The 19,633-nt window shown below is 40.3% G+C and overlaps 2 protein-coding genes and 1 long non-coding RNA gene across 4 annotated transcripts in view; 2 read left to right on the top strand and 1 right to left on the bottom strand.

Moving 5' to 3' along the window:
- The first annotated feature begins 1,643 nt into the window (after positions 1–1,643).
- On the top strand, positions 1,644–7,645 carry cope (COPI coat complex subunit epsilon). Its single transcript, XM_032525159.1, has 10 exons — positions 1,644–1,802; positions 1,947–2,009; positions 2,179–2,279; positions 2,870–3,022; positions 3,871–3,924; positions 4,161–4,242; positions 4,622–4,777; positions 6,301–6,369; positions 7,040–7,114; positions 7,484–7,645. The coding sequence occupies exons 1-10, from the start codon at positions 1,701–1,703 to the stop codon at positions 7,535–7,537; spliced, it is 909 nt and encodes a 302-aa protein (XP_032381050.1). The 5' UTR covers positions 1,644–1,700; the 3' UTR covers positions 7,538–7,645.
- A 395-nt stretch (positions 7,646–8,040) lies between these two features.
- cers1 (ceramide synthase 1) overlaps positions 8,041–19,633 on the top strand; it is a 23,042-nt gene continuing 11,449 nt past the window's right edge. The window contains exon 1 of the mRNA XM_032525158.1: positions 8,041–9,224. Within this exon, the coding sequence (XP_032381049.1) occupies positions 8,976–9,224 (249 nt within the window). The 5' untranslated portion in view covers positions 8,041–8,975. The remainder of the gene's footprint in view (positions 9,225–19,633) is intronic.
- LOC116695102 (uncharacterized) overlaps positions 16,803–19,633 on the bottom strand; it is a 31,016-nt gene continuing 28,185 nt past the window's right edge. For both annotated transcript variants that reach the window (XR_004333354.1, XR_004333355.1), the window contains one exon: positions 16,803–16,816. This is a non-coding gene — a long non-coding RNA (uncharacterized LOC116695102). The remainder of the gene's footprint in view (positions 16,817–19,633) is intronic.

Here is a 19,633-nt window from a genome sequence, read left to right as displayed (position 1 = left end):
CAGCCAGAACACCCCTGCCCCCATTACGGTTTCCAGTAATTATCCTTGTCCAGTCCCCCCAATCCCAAGGCTGAAAAGTTCTCAGAGGAAATGGTGTTAAGGGAACAATGAGCAGGAACTCTGGGTAACAGTTTTTCTGTCATGGACTAAATGATATACTGGCTTGTTATACACGTTCACGAAATAAACTGTTTCAGTTACATCCCAATTTTCTTACAAAATTGTACATTTCACATTTTCATGACATTTAATTAGTAATGAAAACACGCGCGCGTGCGCGCACAGACACACACGCACACACACGCACACACACACGCGCACACACGCGCACACACACGCACACACACACGCGCACACACGCGCACACACACACGTGCACACACGCGCACACACACACACGCACACACACACACACACACACACACACACACACACACACACACACACACACAGATCTTTTGTGTCAGCGGATGTTTTTAGGATAGGAAGTTTGTAATCTGTGTAATGACGAAACAGGAATTCCCGAGGTCAAAATAGCATTCTTGCATTGTTATTCTAACACTAAGGTACTGGCAGCCTATTAGTCTAATTACTGCGAGTTTTGTGCCTACATTGCCAGAAGCCGCAGGTCATACCTTAGTGTTATTAAAGCACGTATTATTTATACTACCCTATAAACTAAGCCTATCAATATTTATGTCTTGTACTCCAAGTGTTGTGTTGCTGCAAATCTCAGTCATAATAATATATGACATCTGCAGTGGTGAAATTAATCTGGCGCGCCCTCTAGTGGTACAATGTGATTAGTGGGGATAACCGCAGAGAAAGACTCATGGGTAGGAGAAGGGAAATCAGCCTGCCTGCATTTATAAAAACATGTACAAAATAAATACAGAATTATAGTTACATACATACATAAATAATCTCTATTCCACAATGATACTTTGTCTTGTAAAATGCCAATTTAATGGTTGGTAGTGTAATGTTAAGGGCTGCAACAAACAGTTATTTTCATTATCGATTAATCTGCCGATTATTTTCTCGATTGATCAATATCATTTGTTCTAAATAAAATAGAAAAAAAGTGCATTACAATTCGCCAGAGCTCAAGGTGATGTCTTCAAATTGCTTATTTTGTCAGACCAAAAGTAAAAAAAAAAATTCTTGAAAATTGACCGTGATTAATCAAGTGAAGAAGATTAAGTATGTGTCAATTGACTAACTGATTTATTGACTAATTCAATTGGCTCTAATTATGCCACAATTTGTCTGGAAATAAGATATACTGTAACTCGTGCCTTTATAACTAATTAGCTGCCTACCCTTTGGGCATCACAGTTTGGTGAGATTACTGTCATTGTATTTTTTAATCAAACCGCTGTTACTCAGGTAATCCAACTATTCCAGTTCACCATTAACCATCGTTTTAGGTAGTCTAGCAAGGGCCTAAATTAATTGCTGTACATCCATAAATGTATTTTTTTTTTTTAAATGGATACACAATTGTGTAGTTGTACCTACTTGACGATATTGTCCTTTTTTTAGGGCAAAACAATATCAATTTACCCCATAATGATTTCTGATGATGTCTATACCATTCACCTGTGCTTTTGTTGTTGAACTCAACTTCCCACAATCCTCAGTACACAGCAGGAAGGTGACGTATTTTTGCGACGTGTCAGGACGGTCTGTAATCAAAGATGGCGGCACAACAGGGTGATGTTGATGAACTGTTCGATGTAAAAAATGCCTACTATATTGGCAGTTATCAACAGTGTATTAACGAGGCTCAGAAGGTGAAGGTAAGTATCTAACCTGGCATCAGTTGAAAGTTTTAAAATAAACTGTTTCGGTCATTATTTACCTCTCTGCCTAACTGCAGTCAATGGCGTTTTCGAGCATCAGTGCTAACGTTAGCGAATGTTTCTCTTCTTTTTTCTTTAAAGCCATCAGCACCGGAGAAGGAGACTGAAAGGGACATGTTTTTGTACAGAGCATACATTGCCCAGGTAGACCTTGTTTTCTAACTGTCATTTTCTCAAGCAAAAGTGTTATGTATCAGACTGAGCTCAGTTTCTTGTCATTAGCTGTTAGCTGCTTTATATTTGTCGCTATCACTGTTATTTGGCAGAATAAAACCCTGCTCACCCACACCTGTTGTGCTTTGTGTTAATGCAGAGAAAGTATGCTGTGGTCCTGGATGACATCAAGGGCAACTCTTCACCAGAGCTTCAGGCTGTCAAGATGTTGGCTGAGTATCTGTCCAGTGATAGCAAAAGGTAAGAGCTTGCATTTGACTTTCAGGTCGTCATGGAAGGAGCATGGCTGTGTAGACAGTTACTCAATACATTAAATAACATCTGAACACTTTTAACTGAAGAAGCTTTCAATTAGACTAAGCACCAAGTATTACAGGCAGATAATGCAGTCACGCTCCAGAAACGGTGTCTTTGTAACAGAGACTTTACCACTTCATTTATTATATATAAATTACATACATACAAAAAATAAATACAGCAGTATGTTATCCTTTTTAAGTAAACGGCATGTATTAATGCCTCAACTCTGACAGATCTGACTACTGGTTTCTCAAAATTTTTTAAAACAGTTATCTAACATCTGTGTATTACTGACGGCAATCTACTACAGCAGATGGTCCATGTTCCCTCAACAGAAATAAAGAATATACTTTAGTATTCAAAACATATTCAATAAATCACCCAGCCTAAGTCTTTAAAAGTCTAAAGGAAATTGTGTGTTAGGATTATTAAACAACACCTTTTTCCTTAGTGCCTGATTGTGATTCAAGGATTCTCTTGAAGTTCTCATAGTCTAAACACTTTCCCCATTGTTATTTTTTCTCTCACAGGGATGCTATTGTTGCTGATCTAGACCAAAAGATGGCAAAGAGCGTAGATGCTTCCAACACCACCTTCCTCCTCATGGCTGCCTCCATCTACTACCATGAGATGAACACTGATGCTGCTCTCAGGACTCTGCACCAAGGAGAAAGCCTCGAGTGGTAAGAGGGGATCAAGGTTTTACTTTTTCTCAGAAAGATTTTGTTCATGTTACAAACTATTTTCTAGTAAAGACTTTTTATCTGCCAAGAAAACAAAATCTATTACGTTCCACACAGTACTTACATTGCAACTAAAATAAAGACAATGGAATTAGTTTCACCCTTGCTTTGAACTGTCATCAACTACCCAGCTAGAGTGAACAGTATCAGAATTACTAAAATTATCAACTTCCACTGCATCTTCATCTCAACTTAATAGACTCGTTTTTAAATGAAGGGTGTTATAATAATATATTAATCAACATTACACCCTTTAGCTTTAATGTTAATTCATCAAAACATACTTTGGTTTAATAGATGCTCATGATGCACAGGTCAATCATGAAGTCATGTCAAATCATTTTTGCATGTTTATTGAGAAAGATTTATGGATTTTTCTCAAAAAGGTAACTGGCTTCTTGACTCACTGTGCAATTCAATTTACCCAAATAATAAAAAGGCTGATATCTTGGCATGTGTGTAAGAGAAAGAGATTAACAAACTTTGCATTTGTTATAGATAGATAGATAGATAGATAGATAGTCTTTATTATTAAACTCACGGTCTATAAAACAACTTCAACAAAAAAAGATATAGATGCACAAGACAGACACCAATTAAACAAGACAGCTATACCAATAATCCCATAAGGGTGACTGGTATTGCACAGCACTGAACCTCGGGTCAGTCAGATGTGAAATACTCTAAAGTCTGCTCACATCTGCTCTACAATACTCTCTGGTCGTTCCCTGGGTTTATAAGGTTGCTTTCCTGACTAAACCGGCCCTGAAAATTTGTTTGTTTTTCAGCATGGCCATGACCATTCAGGTGTTGCTGAGTCTGGATCGTGTTGACCTGGCAAGGTATGGCAGAACATAAAAACAATGGATGATTTGCATTGATTTGTAAGGTTAGATTCTTTTTTTTTTTTTCTTATGGAAAACATCCAGAAGCTTTTTTGAATTTGTTTAGTAATGTAATTTGAGAGTAAGTCTAGACTTACTAAACAACAACAAAAAGACTGCACACATAAAAGTATATACTGTATATACTTGGTGTTCCTCTAATACCTATGACGTGATATTCTTCTCGTTGACAGGAAAGAGCTGAAGAAGATGCAGGAGCAGGATGAGGATGCTACTCTAACCCAGCTGGCCACAGCCTGGGTTAACATTGCTGTGGTGAGGAGACATTCAGTTACATTTGTTTGACATCACCAAGATACACATATTCCATTTACAAATAAATAAAGGAAGTGAACGCCTAATCATCACATTATCAGGATCCAAATGGTATTGTGATTGGTTGACGCTTGTATGTAAGTATGCAGTATTCCTTGGTGCAGTATCAAGCTAATCTCGCCGGGTCTAAGAATGACTGTGTTCCATTTGAGTTCTTCCAACTTATTCAGGATTAGTGAGCACCCTTGACACCATTAAAAAAACAAAACCATAAAACAGCAGGTGTTGTTCACTTATTATTGACTTTTTAGCATTGTCACCGCTGGACACTCACATTTCTTCTTCCCAACATTTGATTGCATTCTGGTCACTGTTCCAGGGTGGAGAGAAGTTGCAGGATGCCTACTACATTTTCCAGGAGATGTCGGACAAGTACTCATCCACACTGCTGCTCCTCAACGGGCAGGCGGCCTGTTACATGGCTCAGAACAAGTGGGAGGAGGCTGAGGGAGTGCTACAGGAGGCACTGGACAAGGTTAGATTACATTAGTTTGTGTTTTAGTTTTTATCCCTCCTTGTTCTGTCTCTTTATCACAAATTTTCTGGTATACTAAACAAACTTTGGTGTACTTTAATGCACAATTAATTCAGCTGAAGCTTTTGATAGTTTGTTTCTGAGCATCATATTAAATTGATATCCTTCATAAGTTAATCCCTAATGAATGCCTGCTTATACAGGGGAGCTGTGCTGGAGGTGTAAAATGCGAACCCATTACAAGATGCATTCTGAATTGTTTTAGAGTAAGCTAAGACTAAAATAGATCACAACTTTCACAACTAAAAATAATAAAAATTAAAACTGTAAAATAATGATATTCAATATGTGATTTATAGACACACAATAGCATGCCAGTTTTTAACTAAGTAATGAGACTATCTATTATAATAGACCTAAGCTCTAATATCACAAATCTCAGAAATAAGCCAAATGTTTTCTGTAGATGCTTTTCACAACAATTTAAAAATGTTAATGTAATTTTTAAATTTGCATACAGTAATCTTGTAAATCTTATATATCGCTTTTCTAGTCTAAACAACTACTCATAGCGCTTTTACATAGTACAGGAACCATTCACACGCTGTGGCCGAGGCTGCCGTACAAGGTGCCACCTGCCCATCAGATAAACACTCACACACATTTACACACCGATGGCGCAGCATCGGGCCAACTCGGGGTGCAGTGTCTTGCCGCTCCACCACTGAGCCCCTGGTTAACTGTTCACATTGTAACAGCAGAGGGCACCACAAACTCTTTTCTAGTCTACAGTTATTGTAACAAAATATTCACTTTGGGGTAGTTTTGTTTTTAAAGTTTGTACATTTTCCTTTTTTTTTTTTTTACCATATGAACATTAAATATACGATGCTCTATCTCACATTTTACAAATATTGCAACTTAGTGTCCAAATGGATGTCGGGTTTATTTTAAAGTTGTACAAGCTCAGTTATGTTGACTGTTAAAACCAGACCTCAGTCAGACTCTTGTGTGAATGAAGTCTTTCACAAATGACCAGCTTTTCTGAGCTTCTATTTTCACTTATTACAAAGTGATGGTTATTCAGTGATGTTCTTTTTCACTAAACATGCAGAACATACACAAGAGTATCGTGGGACTTTACGGCAATGTCAATGCACACGTTCGGCCTAGCAAGTGGAATAAATAAAAATGAAAAGATATAAACAGAATGTATCTTGTTTTACACAGACGTGTATGTAGAAATATGAACATTTTGGAGCATAATTCAATTCATGGTAGATGTTAACATTGGACTGAAATACTGCACAGCAACCTGCGCCACCTTGTTGTCTGCTGTACTTGTGATAAAGGAACTTAAGGTCATCTCAGTAAATGACATGAAACTCGCTGAACAGAAGGTGCTATCTTCTCTCACTGTCTTGACTCCATGTTTTTGTTTTCATTGTTGTCTTGTTTGTTTTGTGAGGAATGAGTCTCTCACTTTCTATCCATCTATGTCTTTCTCTCTTCCCCCTTTTTAGGACAGCAGTCACCCTGAGACGTTGATCAACCTCATAGTGCTAACTCAGCACTTGGGCAAAGCTCCCGAGGTGAGACTTTGGACCCAATGCCGTTAACCAGGGCAACTCTTCCACAGATTTCCGTTTAGCAGTTTCCTTCAGACAAACTTCGTCTTCAGTCAAAGAGGACTTTGTCCAATCTCTTTGTCTAATAACACTCAAAGTTAAGAGTGCAAAATGCTCTCCTCAGCAATTCTGTGTGTTTGTTTTGATTGAAGCTGACAAGAGCATTCCACCAAGCAATTTCTTGATTGTGTTTGTCCACTGTCATGAAAAGTGTCATCTAAGCATTTCCAGTGGTTTAGTGCTGTGTGAGTAGTAGCCCACACCCTGGAACTCAGAGTTCATAAGATAAATACTCAATTATCTATCTCAATCTTAAACTTGACAGTAATATGATAGAAGGCTGTGCATTGACTTAGAGCCATCATTAAAAGGTGTCCAACGGTGATAACTTATTAGCACATCTTACTCAAGGTTAACTGGAATCATGTAGACAATGCTTCTAATCCTCAGGTGTGGTAGTAAAGTAAGTGTTTTTAGGCTATACGGCTTCCTGACTTATGTTAAATGTTCACACATTGTTAGTTGTCTTGACCAATCTCTTCAGTTTTGAAGTCCCTCAAGAACATTTTTGTTCTTTTTTTTTTTTGGCCTTAACTTTCTAACTTTTGCGACATCTGTTTACGTCTGCCCTCAGGTAACCAATCGGTACCTCTCTCAGCTGAAAGATGCGCACAGAGCCCATCCATTTCTCAAAGACTACTTAGCCAAGGTAACCTGATTGTGTCTATATTTGTTTATTCTGAGGGAGACCTCTGATCTTTGGCCTGGGCTATTTACTTTCACAAGTTCCACTCAGTTGTTGACAAACCTACATAACCTTTACTCTGTTATTATTGATTTACCTGGCTAGGTTGTTTTAAATGTTAGCCAGCAGGTGTCCTTGAAGCAAAGTCAATGTGTGCTTTAAACTGAATCTTTAGCCTTTGTCACACAGTGTGTTTTACTTACATAGCCGTGCAGATGTACATAAACATACTAAAACTGGGTTATACCACTAAAACAAACCATGCGATGCACAGCTGGCCAGATGTTTTTTCCTGGTGTTTGACTGTTTTCTCTGTTCTTTGTTTCCCTGCAGGAGAATGAGTTTGACAGACTAGTGATGCAGTATGCTCCCATCGCTACTGCATAAGACATCTGCTTTTACTGAGACCTCTCAGCAATAGACTTTATTATAACACCATGAAGTTAGCAAGTCTAAACTGCATAACTGTATTTGTTTTGATATTTCTACTTGTCAATGTCACAAAATGTCACTTTTGGTGTAATATTTAAATCGGACCAGATGTCATCATTTCCCCTGGGTGTAGATGAAACATGTCCATTCTTTATTAATTTGACTTTCTCTTATGGAAATCATCATCATCACATCTTTTGTAATCATTCCTTTGAAATTAAAATAAATGTCTAAAACCTGTGTTGTTTTTGAAGTGTGGTTTTGTGTGTGCATGCAAACACCATGAAATGAAGTCAATTCAATCCAAGTGTTTATTGGTGATGTCTTTCACATTTTGTGTGATGTAATTGTGTTGCCTATAGTCTTGTATGAAGCATTTGTCTGCACTGTCTCTTTAAGTCATCCTTTTTAATCCTCAAGCAAAGGGTTCAAAACGAAGATAGCGGTCACTAATTACGTCACGCCCCTCTGTTTTTTTTTCTCTTCATTTTGCATACACGTACGCTGTACTCTACAGTTTACCAGTTGATACCCACTGAAAGCGAAGCGCTGCTTGTCAAAACGCAGCCACGGCCACGTTGACCAGGCCAGAGCGGCAGCGGAGGAAGAGGAGGAGAAGAAGCGAGGGCAGCCTCTTCACAGGAGACTATTCTTATCTATCCTTTTCCCCCTTCGGTGGACTTGGCTCTGCGTGCCGGTGAGGAAAATCTGCTGTTCTCACTCATGAAGCGGTACAGAGACGTTAACGATACATAAAGCGAATAACGGAAAGATTAGACGCAACAGTGTGGCGGCGCAATAATCGCATGTGCTGGCTGGGCTCGGCGCTGGAAAGACCAAGTCAGATCGCAAGCTGAAATCGTTCATGTGTGGGAACTCCATCACGTTTTAAGGGAATTCATTCAAGTAGCTAGATTAGCTTGGAAACTGCCGCCAATGCGGGTCCATTCGCTATTGTGTGCGTTTGTTATAAGTTAGCTAGGCGGGCAACCAAGACGCGCTGATGAGCCTGTGTGCGTAGCGGAATGATGATCAAAATAAACCTCTACCAGACAGGCGCTAATGGCTCACATTAATTGTCAAAACCTTTTTTGATAATTGGCTTGTGTGAGTATCAAATACAGCATCACAGCCGGTGTTCCTGGTCCGACCAGATATAGGCCCTGCTATCATTCATAAAACTGACCTGGTCGCCCATGTCTTAAATTGGAAAACAAAGAATTAAGCTACTGAAGAAGGTAAGCTGGTTAGATAAGCTTATTTTAGCGTTTTTAGTTGAGCTAGCAAGCTGGTTCACGGATTAGACACACAGTCTGGACAGTATTGCTCCCTGCATTTCCTCTACCCTTCTTTGGAGTACCCTTCTTTTTTGTTCTTCCTGCGTCGCACCACAATGAGCGGTCACACCGGGGACGCCGGTCCCGTGGAAGTGGAGCCCATGCCGGGATACTTGGACCTCATCACCAAGGCCTCCACCGTAATGCTGGGCGCATGGAGAGACTGTAGTCCTTGCGGGTTGGAGCTCTCTAAAAAGACTCTCCTGGATAATGCAAATATTACCTTGACCGAGATCACCCTGTTCTTCTTTTGCGCCTTTTTGTGGACGCAGATCAGGCGGGGACTGACAGAAAGTCTGTTTCAGGTGGGTGACACACTATCACAACTCCCCAAGGTTAATTTACTGACACCCTTAAATAATGGGTTTAGTAGCTCTTTTAGGTAGAAATTAGAGCAGAAGTGTGGCCTCTGTGTCTTCAATCTCTCAGGCGTTGTGACTGAAGTCACATGCTCTGGGCAGACTGAACGTGAGGCTCCAGTTGAGAGTGAGTTGGCTATAACACATGTTAACAAATAAGATCCAGTTGTAGGCATGAGATAAAGAAGTAAAGAATATAATAACCCAAAAAGATAGATGCGTGTTTTGGCTAATCCAGTAGGCCTACCTAACCGTTCAGTGTTTCTTCACATTGATAAAAGAATCATATTTAAATTAAACTGCCTTCACTCATCGTCGTGCTCATTGATACATCCACCCTGTTGGTGCTGCCAGGGAGGGGCCCTTCTTGACAGATATCCAGGATGTGGCTCGTTATTGTGCTGTGCTTGTGAGTGGGGGTGGAGTGTCTGCACGTAGTAGATGCTACGACGATGATACTACTACAGCAGTATACTGTGGCTCAGGGCCCCATGTGTGAAGCCAGATGTGACCTGAGAATGCTGTGTGTGTGTGTGTGTGTGTGTGTGTGTGTGTGTGAGATTTAAGGGGGCTCTGTGAAGGATGGGTGAGAGTTTTATTTTAGGTTGGGAGCATTAAGAATCGGTCAGTGATACCTTGGTCATTTTATTTTAGCATGTGAAACACCACCTTTGCAGAGCTTACATTAGGGATGAAGAGGATGGGTTCAGTGTAAGGTCAGTCGTGCTGAGCTAATGCAATACGAATATTGCTGTTATGCATCACAAAAGCAGGGGTGGGTTGTCAGAAGCATAGAACAACATTATCTGAGGTTGTATGTGAGCTCAACTAATTGCACTGATTTGAACTATACAGAATGTTTTCTTACTTGTTTAGTTGAACGTTAAGTAAACATATTTATTACCTTGTCAGTATGCTTGAATTGTGGTTTTTTAGTACACAACAGCAGCTATGAGATCCACTGTCTGCACAATAAGCAGAACAGATGAAAGCACAGACAATCCTGAGCACACATACTTAATTAGGTTCAGAGCTCATGAAACCTTATGGACATTTACACATCAGTGGACAAAGCTTTGTGTAATCGGATGTGAGGAGTCCATGGTGCTTCTTCTGACATACTATGAAAACACTTTCAAAATAATAACCTCAAATAATGTTGTGCTAAAGAAATGACATAGGCATCAATATCAGGGTGTTTCCTGGCTCAGAATGGTCCTTCGGGGGGGTGGACTACACACAGCAGTAAGCATGATCGGTCCGCGTAGTGAAGGCAATGAGTCTGTGTTACCTTAGTTACCTTGCTGTTGAATTTCAGAACACATCTGCCACAAGAGCAGATAGATGAAAATAATTAGTTTCCTGTTTTGTTACTTACAGCGCTCACAGTCATGGTTGACAAATGAAGGTTTACCCACTTAAAATATCCACTTACTCTCTGAGGTTTTCACTGTACAGTGAGAAAGCAATTGGGAAAAACAGCAGAATGAAACTTGATTTTGTATGCTCAGGTCAGTGCACTCAGTCAGGACAGTAGTCACATCTTGTTACAATGTGTAACCCATAAACGTGTGAGACTAATGTCTTCTGGTGGAACCCTCTCATTGAGAATTAGTTATTTAATCTTCTGCAGTGAGAAGATTTATTTTCACAGCTGATCAATTCAATCAAGGATTCAGTGTCCTCAAGCACACTGCTTAGACATAAGACTGTGGATGAACGCTGGCTTTTATGGTGGCTGAACTTGGTGAACACGGCTGTTCAAAAGCTGGGAACTAAGGTCTAGAATGCAAATGTTGAGGTCGGATGGATTAACTTCTGTCCTGAGTCTTTTGGCGAGCGTGTTGGGAAAGAGGATGGCCGCTGTGCACAGTCCTGTTTGCTATAGTGAGTGGTTTCCATCATGTTTCATTTTTGGTTTGATGCTTGAGTGTATGAGCTTGAGCGCCACCTTTTCAGGTTACATTAAAAACAACTTGTTGATAAACCACTTGAGCTCTACTGTTACATAACAATAATCTGCATAATCTCCTGACTCATCCATTAGCACAACTGACACTGGCATTTTATATTGTGATAATATAAGTTAGGTGTTGAAAAGCTTTCCATTCAATTGAGGGAAACGGATGGTGAAATGCTTCACTCTGCCTATATGACCTGACTTCTAAAGAAAATGTACCTTGTTATCTTCTAAATTGCATGTGACATGTCATGTGAAAGTAGCTGTGCTCCTTCCTCTTTGTTTTTTCAGCTTCACTCTGCACACATTTGTCGTGTAAAGGTTTATGTCTCTGTTTGCTTGCATGATTTAAATAGGTGCTCATATGGTGATCTATGAGTTGTGCATTGCATTTAAATGCTTGTGCGTTTGTGTTTAAAGGAGAATTCCGGCCAATTTTTACGTTAATCTTGATTGCTATAAATATGTGAGTACTATCAATAGAAAAAAAAAAAACTGACCCAAATCGGTGCTGTTAAACTTGAATTGCTGCAGCTACGTCTACAAGCTTCCACTTAGCTAAAACGGAAGTTGTCCGGGAAGTGTTTTAGAGAGCCTTTGTGCCTCTTAACATACACAAAATGCAATTATAGCTGCAAGCAGCGTTGGACGGGCCCTCGCGCTTGTTTGCATGTTGGGGGTTACTGGTGGACGCTGCTCCTTGCGACCATGCACTCAGACACTGCAAATCATCCCCAAAGAAAAGGGAACTCTCTGCTGAGTTCAATGATATCTCATACAATACTCTACGTAATACAATTCATTAGCTGTGAAATGAGGCATGGTTAAAGCATATGAGGCTTCATAAACTTCATAAACTTCAAGATGTGACATGACCTGTCCTCTGGAGGACATAGCCAGACCACCAGGCGCTCAGTGGATTGTTGTCGGGATGATTATCACAGAAGCCTGGCTGAATCCCGGGTGGCAGCTAGGAGCTAGCAGCTATCAGGGTGAGCTAGCAACCGGCAGGATCGAGACATGGTAGGTGAATTTAAACAATGTCTGACTTGAAAACGCATCTTGTTGTCATGTAAGGGCCCTGTTTCACAGACATTTTAGTTGCATTTTGTGTCTGTTAAGAGGCCCATAGTCTCTCTAAAACAGGATCCCACAAATGCCGTTTTACCTCAGTGGAAGCTCGTAGACGTTGAAGCAGCATCTCAAGTTTTCCAGCACCGATTTGGGTTGTTTTCTTTTTCTATTGACAGTACCCACATATTTATTGCGATCAAGATTAACGTAAAAATTGGCCGGAATTCTCCTTTAGGTGTCCGGCTGAGGTTTCACATATGTTTGTGTGTGCATTCGAGCATGCACGTGCAACTTCCTGCTATAGTAATGCAAAGTGGAGAAGGTGGTGAGAAAATAGTGAAGAGAAGAGAAATCTGAAAAAGAGAGCAAATGTAGACATCTGTGCCTCTGAGCTATTGTTTTGTCATGTACAATGACATGTAATGTCAAATGCTGCATTTTATGATCTCTGTGAGATGAGCAGTAGTATGCTAAAAAATCATCCACCCTCCAACAGTCTGAATCAATTAATTTCTCTGATTTAGAGACCTGCATGGACATTTCACTGTCCCTATAACAGTCCTTGTATGCAACATTTCATTTGAAATGATTTATTGTAGTGCTGTATACGTGTAAGGCAGACAGTCGTCAAGCTCTCCTAGCTGCAGCAGTTTATAACCACTCTCATAAATGTCTTCCATGGCCACACACACACACACACACACACACACACACACACACACACACACACACACACACACACACACACACACACACACACACACACACACACACACACACACACACACACACACACACACACACACACACACTCACACTCACACTCACACTCACACTCTGAATCAGTCACTCAAAGAGGAGAGCAGCAGTATGCTTGCCAGCTCCAGTCTTGTTGCAGAGCTTATCTCCCTGCGTAGAGCCAAGTAGCATGCTGCTGTTTTAAATGTGAAAGCAGACTGAGGTTTGACATGGTCCCCCAACTACAAATCCCGATCACCTTCCACTGAGCCCCTGCTCAATGTTCTGCATTAGAGCCGCAGAGAGAAACCTGATACTGAATTTGTGGTAAAGGGGAAGTGCTTTCCATACAGCGAAAAGTGCCCACTCAGGAGAAACTTGCTTGCTTGACACTGATTGCAAGCAATTGTTCAGAAGTTTGGTTATTAGTTACATCCTTCTCTTCTTTCCCTTCAGCTATCTAATTTATCACCACATAGGATTTAAGTGAGCAGCACTTTCGCCACCACTTGACATGTGATCTATTGCTCTGTGTGCTTCAGTATTTCATACATCATAAATACAGAGAGCACTTATGGGTTCACAACACTTTCAGACTCTTTGTTTCCCCACACAGTTTTTGCTTCAATAAATCACAATTTGTCACTGTGATAGCTGTGTTATATACGTCTAATTATCCATCATATTTGTGTATAATTTTGATTATGCAAAATTTTAGTGTTACAGTTTGTTCCAAACTTTGTATGTCTACAAAAAGTTGAATGTCTGATGGCTTTGTGCACTTGTAGGGTTGGCCTCCTGCACGATTGTTCCAACCTGTAATGGACTCAGCATCAAGCTGTCCAGTTCAAATTTCCTACTGACGTATTTAGTGTCTTGCTTGTCAAGTTTAGTAGCAGGTTTCCATATCACTGCCTTTTTTAACCTTTTGTTCCCTTTTATACAACTCATTTTTGCCAGCCATTTGCATTATCAGCAAATATTATTTGTGAAGGGAGAAATATTTGAATTATGTATCAACAATTTTAAAGTCCGGTAAATTGAAGAACTTTTAAGATTACTTTTTTTGGGGCATTTCAGGCCTTTATTTGTGACAGGGTAACTTACAGCTTACTGCTAATGAACACATGTAGACTCTCATGTAGAGCTCACCCTGGTAAGTTGATTAATCGATTAGTTAATCAAAAGAAAAACTAAAAGGCAACTTAAAACATTCTTTGGTTTGAGTTAAGGTGTGTTGAGTGTTCTGCTTTTCTCTTGTTTTACATAATTGTAAATTGAATATCTTTGGATTTTGGACTGTTGGTTGAACATTAAAAGACGTCACATTAGGCTCTGTGAAGTAGCAACGGGGAATTTTTCTCTTTTATTTCTTGTTGTTTTATAGACTTAATCAATAAATCAAAATAAAAACAAGCGTTCGTTGCATCCCTATTCTACTTAAGTTCTCCATCAGGTGAACAGAAGAGAGTGCAGCCTTCAGGTGTTTTTCTTCCTATTTGATGTATTCCATATTTAATTCATTTTGTAGAAGGCTTTCATGCACCATTACTCAGTACAAGCTTGAAGTTGTCTTATAAAAATCTGATGTATTAATGATAAAACTGGCGGTAGAAACATTGGGATGGCCTGTATTCACTTTTAACATGGTGAATCACAGCCAAAGCAGCCCGATGTATCACCGGGTGCAAAGCAGGATCATAACGCAGCTCTGTTTGCTGACCGTGACAGTCTGGACTTTCCTCTGGTCAACTGGAATGTGCTGTGAGGCCTTGGCCAGAGCTGCTGTGGGTCAGCCTTTCAACCTTATTTTTTTCCTCTCCCTGTTGCTTTCTGTCTCCCTTATTTTCCTCCCGATAGACACAGTGGACAGGCAGACAAGAACACACTGTAGACTTCACGCTTAGCAGCTGTCTGTCATACAAGGCCACTGCAGTGGTCGGAGGAAATGTTGTGGTAATCTTCATGCACTCTTAGGCCGTGTGTGTGTGTGTGTGTGTGTGTGTGTGTGTGTTTGTGTGTGTCCAGAGGGTGTTTATCATTATTTGTGTGCTTCTCTTTACTTTAGTTCGTGGGTAGGATTTTAGAAGCATTCTTGCAATGCAATTAGTTTTTCAATCCCAGTCTCTCTCTCTCCCTCTGTTTGTGGAGGAACTGGTACATCTGCATGGACTCATAATCAGAAAGGGTGCCCTTTCCTACACTACATGTAATTGTCCTCCTCCCCCCTCAATTCACCTCATCTCACCTTTCCTTCTTTTCCTCTGTATCTTTCTTTCACCTCCTGGACACAATGTATTTTGGCAAAGAATGACATGTATCTTCCAGTGGAGGTCCCATGTCTTAACTAAACTCTGGAACATTGTGTTTGCATGTTGATGTTTTGTAGGTTTTAAAGGTCTTTGAAAGGCAAGTGAAATTGAATTATGTAGATTTAGGGCTATTAGTATTACATCGTCGTATGGGATGTACTGTATCTTACACTTTGACACTGATTTGGGAATCAAAGCATGTTTTACTGAGGTTTTAAGTGACATATTTACATGGCATCCTAAAGGGAAACATTAATTCTTACATTAATAATTTTGGGGGTTTCAAAGTAAATGAAAGCTAAAATAGATACCTTACCCCTTGCTGTAGTCCATACCTGAACCACCAACCTAAACTTAATCCGGACATCCCATCATCATTTAACTCCATTAGATTAGTGTTAGGTTAAGGTTAATCTCCGTGCCAGGAGGCACACAAGGCTTGGACATCACTCCTCCACTGGGTTCGGTTTGCAGCTGCACGTCGTGCTGTGTTCCACGTGTTCCAGCCTGCACCGTTACGTTCCAGTTCCACCATTCGCCGCCAAGTTGTTTTTGGGCGGCCTCTTTTCCTTCTTCGTTCAGGTGTCCACCCGAGGGCCACAGCACAGTCGTCCGTTCTATCCTTCCTCAGCACATGGCCGATCCAGTTCCATCTCCGTCTCCTCACTCTCAAGAACTGACTTGTTGGAGACGTGTTGTTGCCATCGAATCTTGAAAATCTTCCGTAAGCATTTGGTCTGGAAGATGTCTAGCTTCTTCTCCTCTCCCTTGGTTAGTTTCCAGGTCTCGCATCCATAAAGCAGAACCGAAAGGACCAAGCTCTTGAAAAGGGAGGTTTTGGTCTTCCTGCTGATATCTCTGGCTTGCCATATGTTTGATAGCCTTTTTAACTGCGCGCTTGCCAGTGCCACTCTTTTCTTGACATCCGCTGTTCCTCCACCATCCTTAGTGACGTTTGCACCCAGATACGTGAAGCTCTCTACCTCCTCTACCTCGCTTTCTCCAACCTTCAGATTGTTGTCGCTCCTGCTGTTGGCCTTCATTATCTTGCACTTCTTGTCGTTCAGTTTTAGGCCAACCTTGGCTGCATTGTCCTCTAATCTGGTTGTTTTGTGCTGAAGGTGATCCGTTGTTGAAGATAGAAGGGCAATTTAGATTAGTGTACCGGAGCTATAATCATCATTCTAAATGAGCTTCTCTAACTTGTAGAAGTTTCTGGAGACACACACACACACACACACACACACACACACACACACACACACACACACACACACACACACACACGTGATAATAGGGATCTCTCATTAAAATACTATATTGGATCTTAATTCACAGTTTGATTTGTAATTCAGCATCACAGTTTCTGATTACTTTTAACTTTCTTGTGGAACTGTTGATTGATATTTTCAGTTGTACATTTATTTTCAACATAACTATTTTCTTTTACACTCCTTATAACAGTGAAGTGTGCATATATCTTTTTATGTGTATTGTTTTTTAATGAATGGGATGGACCTTACAGGCAGGTTTTCAGACTCTACTAGGCAGCTTCGTATTTATTATTTAGCTCCATATGGTGTCAAGCAAGATGTGTCTTTGTGGTTACATCACAAAAATATGTGACTTTGTCGTGACAAGGTTAAAAAACAACTCTTTTAACTCTGAATTGAGTGAAATCAACAACAAAAAAGCACCAGAACATGAATTTGGCATGCCCCCTTTATCATCATACTGCAGATTTGTTTACACTTTTCAGAGTCATAATGCACAAAAAACAACAACAACAACAAGATAAGTCGTTAAATTGATTTTCTCGTCTCTAACAGTTAACATTGCTGTCCGTCTATTAATGTGTGAGTGCATGTGTGTGTTTTTAGATAACGGCTGTGTGTGGATGATTATGGTGAGCTCATGAACCACACACACGTTCTGTCTGTGTTGCCAAATTCAAGGCTAGTGCATTATAAATGACAGCCATATGTCTTCTAGTTGTCAGTCTGGACAGGGAGCAGCTTGAGTGAATATCTTAACACTTCACTGAGACTGCACCTTTTACGTTGGGGTGTTTTCCACTCTCCTTCTGGATCAGTGTGAATGAGGTGTATGAAATCGGCCGAGCTAGCTTTTCTTGAAGTGTGCTCTCCTGCTCTCTGTTAGGTAGCTTTAGCCTTGCTGATCATTGCTGTGCTGAGAACTAAGTAGGGGGTTAATGCCTCCACTGGGATCCACTAATGGGATAGACCTCCTCCTAACAGGTGCACCTGCTCTCATGTATACACAAATTGTGAAATATATATGCTGGTAAATCATACGCATGCTCACACACAAGAGGTTTCAGACCCAGTCTTTATTGGAATACATCTCTTGTATTTACACTGCAGGAACTGAAACCACTGCGTGTTTAATTCTGACTAAAAATAGGTCGTTAATGGTTCCTTTGCTGTGAGTGTCTGTGTTAAGTCTGTATAATAGTTGCCATGCCATCAACTTACAACTGATTCAAAGATTTAAAGTCAGTGTTTCACAGTGTTATTGAATATGTTTTGCGATTTAGTTCGAGTAATTACATTTGTGTAGGGACAATAAGACCTGCAAACATCTTTAACTTGTTGAATGTTGGCTAGGTTTTTACACTAGCCAGTCAAGTCAGCTGGGGGCCTGACAATTTGCTTAATCTGCGATGGTCAGAAGGTGTGTCTTTTACATGCCACTACAGTCATAAATTGTGGTTATTTTCTAGTTGTCCAGTCACGTACATGTGTGCAAATGAGTTTGCTTTGTGGCAACGTTGCCTTGTCTAATTGTGTATTTTTAATCAAATTAGGTTCAAATGTTCAGCCAGCCTCTTGGTTTAACATCAATATTCCAGCAGTGACCATATGCAATTGTAAGATGTCCTGGTGGGCCAGATATTTAAACAACATCCATGTGGAAAGTCATATGCTGTTTGATTTTAAATTAGTCTGCTTGCCCTGTCATCCATATGTTTTTATAAATGAATAACATCTCATAGCCCGTTTCTTTTAGTTTAAATGGCAGGTCCATATCAAGGATATGAATGGGCTCTTTTCCCAAATTGTCTTTCTGTCCTTGCAAACCTCAAAATCTGTTGCCTTCAGGTGTCTGTTAAAAAAGTTTGAGCAAAAATAATTGTTATCAAAAGGGAGTAAATATAGTCAAAATATTCTCAAAGTTTAACCCAAATGGAATAATAAAAGAAATGTGTGGCTTTTCACTTGAATTTTTCCATGTGCAGAAGGAACAATGACAGTTTTTCATTAACCATCTGTTAGCTCTATCTGACCTGAGAAATGCAGTGTAGATCGTTTTTGTTTTGTCTGTGTGTATGTGTGTGTGTGTTTGTGTGTATGTTCCTTCTCAATAGGATTAGATTAATGGGTTTTCTCTACTAAGTCACTCCCATTCCTCTGATTGAATGTCTTTCATCTGTAGTCCATTTCCTTTTTATTTAGTCTGACTCATCTCATTCATCAGAAGGCAGGATATGGATGCAAAGAGGTCACGACTGAAAACGCTGCCATTACCCAACATTAGTGGGGTAATGGGGGAGGAAGAGAGAGAGAGAGACTAGGAAAGAAAAGCCAGTACCCAGTTTTCACTGTGATTGTCAGGCTATTAAAATCAATCTACAGTTAAATTTGAATTACTTGTTGGTAAAAAAGTATTACATATTGTAGCAAGGAATGGTGAGAAGAAGCAGCCACAGTAAACATGCAAGCAACATGTGCTTATTACGTTTTGCTCTATGCTTGAGGCTATGATTGTGTTTAACTAGTGTATTGTGGTAAAGTGCGAAGTGCCTGCGCTGTCGGCTAACTTTGTGTTCTCCGCAGTTCCGGTGTAGCGACAGCAACACTTGCAGTTCATGGAGTCTCCTTACAGTACCTCAACCAGCTGAATTCTTGCAGACTGTCTTCACAAAAATGATGGGTTTGGGCCTTTTGGGCCGCCACACAAACCTCTGACTGAATCATCATCCGACTGTGACACTGTAGACTCTGGCCCTAGCACACTAGCCGCCGCACCGGGCGCATAGTTTGCTTGCTCATTGTTCAGACGCACGTAGCAGGTTGTGATATCTGTCTCCTTCCCACAGACGTTTACGCACACTCGATTATCTCTAGGACCCTTCCCCACCACACATTAGCCCCTTAGAGTGGCCATTCCCTATTCTTCTTACTCTGATTGGCCTGCCACAGATTTCAGATTCATTGACATGCCCCATCCACATTTAACATGTAAAAAAT

This window comes from Etheostoma spectabile, chromosome 9 (genome assembly GCF_008692095.1).
Source record: "Etheostoma spectabile isolate EspeVRDwgs_2016 chromosome 9, UIUC_Espe_1.0, whole genome shotgun sequence".
Classification (NCBI taxonomy): domain Eukaryota; kingdom Metazoa; phylum Chordata; class Actinopteri; order Perciformes; family Percidae; genus Etheostoma; species Etheostoma spectabile.
Note: the sequence above shows the minus strand (reverse complement) of the source record. Positions and strands in the feature narration are given on the sequence as shown.

What these genes read in the sequence shown, in the direction of transcription:
- cope (XM_032525159.1), top strand. Translation starts at nt 1,701, where the DNA reads ATGGCGGCACAACAGGGTGATGTTGATGAACTGTTCGATGTAAAAAAT. An exon ending in CTGTCCAGTGATAGCAAAAG is followed by an intron (nt 2,280 to 2,869) that starts GTAAGAGCTTGC and finishes TTTCTCTCACAG; the next exon opens with GGATGCTATTGTTGCTGATC. An exon ending in TACAGGAGGCACTGGACAAG is followed by an intron (nt 4,778 to 6,300) that starts GTTAGATTACAT and finishes CCCCCTTTTTAG; the next exon opens with GACAGCAGTCACCCTGAGAC.